General features: G+C 41.8%; 1 protein-coding gene across 1 annotated transcript in view; it reads right to left on the reverse strand.

The window, feature by feature from the left end:
• atg4a (autophagy related 4A, cysteine peptidase) overlaps positions 1–9,754 on the reverse strand; it is a 44,021-nt gene that overhangs the window by 32,469 nt on the left and 1,798 nt on the right. The window contains exons 2-4 of the mRNA XM_069892774.1: positions 8,506–8,607; positions 7,080–7,151; positions 2,495–2,593 (exon numbers count right to left, since the gene is read on the reverse strand). Of these exons, the coding sequence (XP_069748875.1) occupies positions 2,495–2,593; positions 7,080–7,151; positions 8,506–8,607 (273 nt within the window). The remainder of the gene's footprint in view (positions 1–2,494; positions 2,594–7,079; positions 7,152–8,505; positions 8,608–9,754) is intronic.

Below are 9,754 nucleotides of genomic sequence, written 5' to 3' on the forward strand. Positions count from 1 at the left end.
TGACGTTGGCTGCCTTCATAAGGCAGGGTCTCACATAGATGACTATGGATAGGAAGTCGGACCCCTGTGATTGACCTGGCTATGTTTGATAACCTCTACAGCCAGGAGAAACAAAGGATATTTTGGGTAGCTGTGGTTTTTAGCTCAGAAACTATACATCATTGTGAATTACTTAATCCAAACAAAGGTGTTTGAATATTCAGAGCTGGTTATCTTAAGAAATGCTTACATTGTATACAGTATATGCAATTGAATGAAATCACAGAACATTGAAATAATTTCTGCAATTCCAACCATTGGAATCGTATTTAATCACCTACTATTATCTTTTTCTTAAAGAGTTTAAAAACACAATCTACAATGAGTTGGAGAGATTCTCCAAGCAGATCTTCTCCCATCATTTTCCCTGTGTGCCTGCTTGGTCTGAGTAAAGACTTCCTAGATCTTTATGAAGTGCTGCCTCAAGAAGGCAGCCAACATCATAAAGGATCCCCCTTCACCCTGGTCACAATCTCTTCTCATTACTACCTTTAATCCAGCACCTCTACGTTCAAGAACACTTTTAATTTCCCAATAGCTGTCACCGTACTACCCTAACCATAAACCACAGAACTATATGAGGTATTAGGTATGAGGTACATCCATTGGAGCGCTCACACCCCTAACGTCGAGGTACTCGAGATGGCAGAGGTCGACAGCATCGAGTCCACGCTGCTGAAGATCCAGCTGCGCTGGATGGGTCACGTCTCCAGAATGGAGGACCATCGCCTTCCCAAGATCGTATTATATGGCGAGCTCTCCACTGGCCACCGTGACAGAGGTGCACCAAAGAAAAGGTACAAGGACTGCCTAAAGAAATCTCTTGGTGCCTGCCACATTGACCACCGCCAGTGGGCTGATAACGCCTCAAACCGTGCATCTTGGCGCCTCACAGTTTGGCGGGCAGCAGCCTCCTTTGAAGAAGACCGCAGAGCCCACCTCACTGACAAAAGGCAAAGGAGGAAAAACCCAACACCCAACCCCAACCAACCAATTTTCCCTTGCAACCGCTGCAATTGTGTCTGCCTGTCCCGCATCGGACTGGTCAGCCACAAACGAGCCTGCAGCTGACGTGGACTTTTTACCCCCTCCATAAATCTTCGTCCGCGAAGCCAAGCCAAAGTAATATGAGGTATTAAAACATCTCTTACTTCTTACGCTAATTACAGCTGTGAATATTTATTTATCCTTTTATTTTTATTATCTCCTTTTCAGTCTTGGTATATTGTGGTAATAGAATTTATACTATTGTATTTGGTGCATCTTACTAGTGCGGCTACTGCAAGTAAGAATTTCAGTGCATCTGATGATCAGAGACATACAGCATGGAACCAGCCTTTCGACTCAATTTGGCCACACCGACCAAAATGTCCCATCCACCTGCCTACGTATGGCCCACATCCCTCTAAACCAGCGGTTTTCAAACTGCCCCCCCCCACCCCCCCCCCCCCCAAAGTCACATTTCACCTTAAGCAATCCCTATCCCATCAGTGCTCTGTGATTGGGAAGGGATGGTTGAGAACCACTGCTCTAGACCCCATTGCTACTGAAATATTTTGCTTGAGAAAAATTGTCATTGGCCCATTTCCTTTGGAGTTAGGAAACCATGCACATAACGAGTCAATGAACTACGATTAAAACAGTGGTTTTCAAACCTTTTCTTTCCACTCTAACTAATCACAGAGCACTTATGGCATAGGGATTGCTTAAGTTTGAGTTTAGGGGACAATTTGAAAACCACTGGTCTAAACCTATCCTATCCATGTATCTGTTTAATTTTTTTCTTAAATACTGTACTAGATCCTGCCTCAACCCCCTCCTCCAGCAGCCTGTTTCATACTTACCTTCTGTGCCAACAAGTCACCCCATCCAGTTACGCATTTCCAGACTCTGGACAAAGGTTCTTGCATTCATCCAGTCTACTCCTCACATCTATGAGATCACTCCGCATCCTCCTGCGCTCCAAGGAATAATGTTCTAGTCTGCTCAACCTCTCCCTGTAGCTCAGGCCTCTGAGTCTCGACAACATACTCATAAATATTCTCTGCACCCTTCTCCAGTTTGACATCATCTTTCCTGCAGCACGGTGACAAAAACTCAATACAATATTCCAAACAGGGCCTTATAAAATAAAAAAAAGTTTACAACAAAGGATCAAAAAACAACATCACTATGAACAGTTGGCTGCCATAAGCCAATTATCCCGGTGGTAACATTTCTGGCACCTCCTGAATAAAACTCTCAAAGATCATGAGGCCCCACTTTCATGGTTTATATTCATACTGACAATTAAGATCAAGCGAGCTTTTACTCTTCTGCTCCACAGGAAGATTCTGTCATCCCTGAGCTCACATAGAACTGAAGTGAATGAGAATAAACTCTCATAGTTATCGTCGCCTCTGTGTTGCTCATTCAAAAATCTCAGCAGTAGTAAGAGATTACGATAAAAGCATACCTATCCCAAGGTGTTTGCAGATCAATGCTTGTGCCAGGATCATCTGTCCACATCGAAGCATACACCCCCAGCCAGTATCAGATGAGGGACCAGTCCCCCCTGTGTAAACAAAGATGGAGAATTCGCTATACATTTTCAGATCCTCTAACTTTTCAGTTAAGCATATAATCTTTTTTTTGTTGATTAAAAATTGTGCAAGGCTATGGAGAAAAATGAGACCGATTCCTCCTTAAGGAGTTGGCACAGACTTAATGAGTCACTGCTTCTCAGATTTTGATTTATTGTATATATATATATATATATATATATCTATCACATACAGCCCAGAGATTTTTATTCCTCCAGGTGAGGCAGAATTACCACTTATTGGCAATGCAAAAAAAAACTGTGCTCAACACACATATGGAGACAAATAAAGAAATGTAAACAAATTGACTGTGCCATACACACAGAGAGAAAAAAAATTAAGGGTTCTTAAATAAGTCTGTGATTGACTGCTGTTGAGGAGTCTGATGGTGGAGGGGGAGCAGCTGTTCTTGAACCTGGTGGTGTGCGTCTTGGGAAACCTAGACCTCTTTCCTGATGATATCAGCAAGAACAGAACATGTGGTGTGTGGTGTGGATCCTAGATGATTGCTGCTGCTCTCTGAAGGCAGCATTCCCTGTAGACATTCTCGATGGTGGGGAGGGCTTTACCCATGGTGTCCTGCGCATTGTCCACTATCTTTTGCAGGGCTTTACACTCAGGGATATTGGTGTCCCATACTAGACCATGATGCAGCCAGTCAGCACACTTTGCACCACACACCTGTAGAACTTTACCAGGGTCATGCTTCTTTCTGTAATGTCACAGTTGGCATAAATGCTTTTCCCTTCTGGTTGTTAAGATTCAGATGTGTCAAAGAGTTGAAAGTTGGGGGTGGGGGTTGTGCATGGGCTGAAAGGAGCAGTTTGCTAAATTTGTTGATGACACAAAGATATGTTGAAAAATAAGTTTTAAAAGAGGACTTAAGGAGACTCATTTCATGGTCAAAGAACAGAATGTGGGAAAATGTGAAAATTCAATTTGGCAGGAAAAACAAGAGACAAAGCATATGATCTAAATCAGCCATTCTCAACCGGGGCCATCTTCCCCCAGGGGCACAACACATGATTTCAGTCCATGACCCCTGTAAATAAAATATATTTTTTTGTTTTTTTATGTAGTCAGTAGGAGAGAAATATGGAAGAAACCAACTTGACTGCTTTACAGAGAAAGGGGACCAGAAAATTTGAGCAGAGTCCTCAGGGAGCCATAGCTAAAAGAAGGTTGAGAATGGCTGATCTAAGTAGTGAGCAATTATTGAGCTCCGAGATGCAGAGCAATCTGAGTGACCAACTGTGTCTTCAACAATGAAGACACTGTTTACATCCGGTACCGCACGGATGGCAGTCTCTTCAATCTGAGGCGCCTGCAAGCTCACACCAAGACACAAGAGCAACTTGCCCGTGAACTACTCTTTGCAGATGATGCCGCTTTAGTTGCCCATTCAGAGCCAACTCTCCAGCGCATGACGTCCTGTTTTGCGGAAACTGCCAAAATGTTTGGCCTGGAAGTCAGCCTGAAGAAAACTGAGGTCCTCCATCAGCCAGCTCCCCACCATGACCACCAGCCCCCCCACATCTCCATCAGGCACACAGAACTCAAAATGGTTAACCAGTTTAACTACCTCGGCTGCACCATTTCATCTGATGCAAGGATCGATAAAGAGATAGACAAGAGACTCGCCAAGGCAAATAGCGGCTTTGGAAGACTACACAAAAGTGTCTGGAAAAACAACCAACTGAAGAAACACCAAAGATCAGCGTGTACAGAGCTGTTGTCATACCCACGCTCCTGTTCAGCTCCGAATCATGGGACCTCTACCGGCATCACCTACGGCTCCTAGAACGCTTCCATCAATGCTGTCTCCACTCCACCCTCAACATTCATTGGAATGACTTCATCACCAACATCGAAGTACTCGAGTTGGCAGAGTCCGCGAGCATCGAATCCACGCTTCTGAAGACCCAACTGCGCTGGGTGGGTCACATCTCCAGAATGGAGGACCATCGCCTTCCCAACATCGTGTTATATGGCGAGCTCTCCACTGGCCACCGGGACAGAGGTGCACCAAAGAAGAGGTACAAGGACTGCTTAAAGAAATCTCTTGGTGCCTGCCACATTGACCACCGCCAGTGGGCTGATCTCGCCTCCAACCGTGCATCTTGGCGCCTCACAGTTCGGCGGGCAGCAACCTCCTTTGAAGAAGACCGCAGAGCCCACCTCACTGACAAAAGACAAAGGAGGAAAAACCCAACACCCAATCCCAACCAACCAATTTTCCCTTGCAACCGCTGCAACTGTGTCTCCCTGTCCCGCATTGGACCTGTCAGCCTGCAGCTGACGTGGACATTACCCCTCCATAAATCTTCGTCCGCGAAGCCAAGCCAAAGAAAAGAAGAAGTAAGCAATTATCGCATGTAATTAAGAAACCTAGCAGTATGTTTCCGTTTATTGCAGGGAATTGAATAAAAAAGTAGGGAAGAAGTGCCTCCGTTAAATGGGGTACTGGTGAACCTACGAGGTAAAGGAAAGTCCCAAATATTGGACACCCATGGATATAAAACTACATATAAATCTCTTATGCACTGGAGCAGAAAATCATTATTATTGAAGGAGAAACTGAAGGATAAGCTGATTTTCACCAGGGATCAGTGATAAAATTGCTGCTTTTCCTGACATGTATAAATGACATACAAATGTGTGTTTAGCATAACATTTCAAAGTTGCAAATGACTTAATTTTCAGCTGTGATAAACAGTGAGAAGAACAGTAATTCGCTAAAAAAAAACCCAAAAAACTGCTGAGACAACGATAAGCCAATCACCAAATGAAATTTTATACTGGAAAGAGTGAAGTGGTATATTTTCACAGAAACAAGACCGACAGAAAAACAGAAAGGCCTCAGTTATTTGAATATGTGTGTTGGAAAGAGGCAGGACATATGAAGAAGGAGAAAGTAAACCAGACGCGATCCTGAGCTTCATAAATAGAAGCTATTTATACAAAACCTGGGGTGGTCTTTTTGGAGGATGAAATGGTGTTTGAAGAGTTGAACACAATCATTGAAATAGTTTAAATAGAGGTAATCTCTTTAACTTGGTGAAAATAAAAATAACTTCAAATGCTGGAAACATGAAAAATAGAAAATGCTGAAACCAGTCAGTGGGTTAGGATTTGACATCAATGGAAGAAGAAACAATTGTTTTTGGCCTTAGACACTTGATCAGAACTGGGTAAGAACCATAGAACACTTCAGATCAGAATTATTCTACCTAGTCCCATTAACCTGCTCCTGGGCCATAGTCCACCATACCCCTCCCATCTACATATCTGTGTAAATATCTTTTAAATGTTACAATTGTCCCTGGTCCTACCACTTCCTCTGGCAGATCATTCCAGAAACCCACCATCCTCTGTGTGAATATGGTAACCCTCAGGTCCCTTTTAAATCTTCCCCTCACACTTTAAACATGCCCTCTATTTTTAGATTTCCTTCATCTTGGAGAAAAAAGTTGTGATGATTTATGATTATCTACGGCCCGAATAATTTTATAAACTTGAATACTGTCCAACCCTTAACTTCCAACACTCCAAATGGAGAAAAGTCCCAGCCTCTTCCTTAAAATTCAAACTTGCCCATTCCAGTAATACTCTAATGAATCTTTTCTGCACACTTAAAAATACAACTTAAAGTGCTGCAAGATATTTACACAGATACATGGATGGGAGGGGTATGGTGGACTATGGCCTAGGAGCAGGTTAATGGGACTAGGCCAAATAATTCTGATCTGAAGTGTTCTATGGTTCTTACCCAGTTCTGATCAATTGTCTAAGGCCAAAAACAATTGTTTCTTCTTCCATTGATGTCAAATCCTAACCCACTGACTGGTTTCAGCATTTTCTATTTTTCATGTTTCCAGCATTTGCAGTTATTTTTATTTTTACCAAGGTAAAGAGATTACCTCTATTTAAACTATTTTTATAGGAATAAAAATAAGACATATATATAAATCCACCCACTTCCTCCCCCCTCATTTCCCTCAACACCCTCCCTATCATCCTCTCCCTCCCATATTTACCTTTGACCTCGTGCCTGTGGACCTGTGCTCCTCCCACCACCATTTTGTTCTCCGACATATTGTTCATACCTTGATGAAGGGGTCAGGCCCGAGATGCTGGTTATGTATCTTTTTCTTTACTATCTAATGTACACTGTGTGGCCTGCTGAGTTTATCTGGCATTGTGGTTTTAGTGCAATCACAGGTCTGCAGACTTCTGGGTTTTACTCCATTCACATGTCTTAGGGATGATGTATGAATGCAAGTTATTGCTGCCCATTCTAGGACAATTAATCCCAAGATTAATAATGATATTTGTGGAAGGAGGGAGAAAGGATTACTCCTTCTGCTTGGGGCTTATATGTCAAGTCGCATTGTCTATTAACCTACTGAACTTAAAGAATTACTGGAGAACTGGACCAACTACAGTCACAATACTTACCAATTGGGGAGAACTTCTTCCTATATGTAAACCAAAGCCTTGACTTGACATCTGACAGAAGTTCTGATCTTTCTAGGAGAAGAAATGTAAACAATTTACAATATGCTCTGAGGATCAAGCAACACATTCTTTGCTCACTAGGTCAATGAAGTGCAGTCCAATTATTTTGAAATAAATCAAATGAAGTTACACACAGGTGGACTCCGGAATATATGCAGACTATATTTAAGCGAAAGAGCCCTGAAATCTCAAGAGTTAGAGCAATGAAAGGCAATCTCAAGGCAACCTACAAATTCTTCTGGAACATGACAGGTTAAATGCAGGGATGAAGTTTCCAGGGTTGGCGCCAGAACAAATGTCAGAGTGAGCATTAACATGTAAGGGGGCACTTGTTCAGCGATGTAGGAGATGAGGGCAATCATTTTATTGCGTCAAGCGTCACTAGAGACTACTGATGCTTGATGCAGGTTAGTAACGCAGCTGGGGCGGGTGGAGAGTCGTTAGTGTGCGTCAAGCTAGACATTAGTGATGTAGGAGGGGGCGGGAGGGGTAAGACTGATGGCCAGTGATGGCCACGACTGTATGGGGGGAGGGGGGGGCGGCACAGTACCTCATTTGGGGGGGTCAATGGCCATGGATGACCCCCTTGGCACCAACCCTGAAGTTTTCCCTTGGCTATGTCTTTGGTATTAGTGGTTGCAGTTTCAAATATAAAGATCATATACTTAAGACAAAATATATTTAAGAAAGAGATTGGTGGATTTTTTGATGTTAAGAAAATCAGGAGCGATCATGTAAGGGCAGAAAAATGGCAATGAAGAGAAAGGTCATTCTTGTTTTTTTTTGCAGGTGCATAAAAGTCAAACGGCCTCCTCAGATTTCTATTTCTAATGTTTTTATACACTTATGTTCTTATTGCACAACACAGAATCATTTCAACATGTATTCTTGTTCAACCCACTCATCCACATGCATCTCCACATTGGGCGGCGTGATTAGCGTAGCAGTTAGTGCAACACTACTCCAGCACCAGCGACCCGGATTCGAATCTCACACTGTCTGTAAGGAGTTTGTACATTCTCCCTGTGTCTATATGGGTTTCCTCTGGGTGCCCCAGTTTTTTCACACACTTCAAAACATACGGGTGCTTTAGTTAATCAAGTGTATTTGTGGGCAGCAGAGGCTCTGGGCCAGAAGGGCCTGTTACTGTGCTACATGTCTAAATTTAAAAATGTAAATTTATTGTTTCATTAAAACTGCAATTAGCTTGAAATATTAACTCTGTTTCTCCCTCCACAGATGTTTCCCGACTTGCTGAATATTTCCAGCATTTTCTCTATTTATTTTGGATTTAACAAACTGGATCTAAGCAATTATGCTACCGTTTCTTGCGAGGGATTTAATGTACTTATTTCAACCAACTTACCTGTTTTTAAGTGATATTCTCTTCCTAGGATCCATACGGGCTTTTCTGTGTCTGGAAAGTCCTCAGAAAAGCCAGTTATTTGGTTCTCACACTTTGCCAAAACTGTAGTGGACAGAAAACAAATGGAACCGGTAAAGAGACAAAATTCACTTCTGACATGCGTTCAAGTCCACATTGAAGCTTATTATTATCTGACTGTACATATCCAACCATTTCTCCAGACCACAATGCACACACTGTTATGAACTAACACCCCTTTTAATTATTTTTGGGACCAAAGGGACTTTTTTTTTTAAAAGCACTGACGCAGAAACAGCAATGGAAAATTCACCAAACAATGGTAAATTCAAAATAATTGTTTTTTTTTAAATTAAACTATTAATAACATATTAATTACTTACCTCTAAACTTACTTACTCTAAATTTAACCCCACGATGCACAAATGTAAAATGTAAATGTGTGTGTGTCTAATTCAAAATCCCACTCTGAAGTCAATCTTTAAAAGTTCAGCATCATTGTTGCTCTTGCTTGAAGGTCTTAAATTCTCAGTTCAAAAATAATTATAAAGCATTTTTAAACATACATCTTCATGCCTCTTTTACTTACAAATGATTTCCACACAATGAATCGAACACAGCGAATGTGGCTATCTTCTTCCACAATAAAGTCACAAACCAGACAAGGGTTAAATGAAGTGACCAAACATAAAAATAGACCCAGTAGAATTCTGTCCTCTTTTCCAAAGAGTCAGCAAAGTTGTCTTCCTTAATTCAAAAGCCACAGATTCTGTGTTCCCCTTCTTCTAGGAGTAACACACAACAAACAGCACCAATTCTGGTTACTGTAACTCAACCATGTCTTTCACAAAGGTTTCAACCCCTATATGTTACAGGGCTTTGGTTTCTGTGAACTCCAAGCTGAAATGTTCCAAAATTGAACTTAAAATGTCTGAATTCAGTAATATATTTCGCCATAATCATGTAACCATTACATCATCACTGAGGTAAGTCCTAATTCTTGGAAACCACATGACCAGCAGGTTTATTTCGACCAAAATTCTGTTCTTTTTTCAAAACCATTCCATATCTATAACAACCTCTGGCCTCATCTCTGTTCAAGAGGCTTACCTGGTTTTGATTAAAAACAGATGGCTCCCTCAGCTGTTCTTGAATAATTAAGACCCATTTAAAATCCATTAGCTCTGTATGTCCACGACACATCGACTCCGAGAATGAACACTCTTCTCAG

The sequence above is a fragment of the Narcine bancroftii genome, chromosome 8 (genome assembly GCF_036971445.1).
Source record: "Narcine bancroftii isolate sNarBan1 chromosome 8, sNarBan1.hap1, whole genome shotgun sequence".
Taxonomy (NCBI): domain Eukaryota; kingdom Metazoa; phylum Chordata; class Chondrichthyes; order Torpediniformes; family Narcinidae; genus Narcine; species Narcine bancroftii.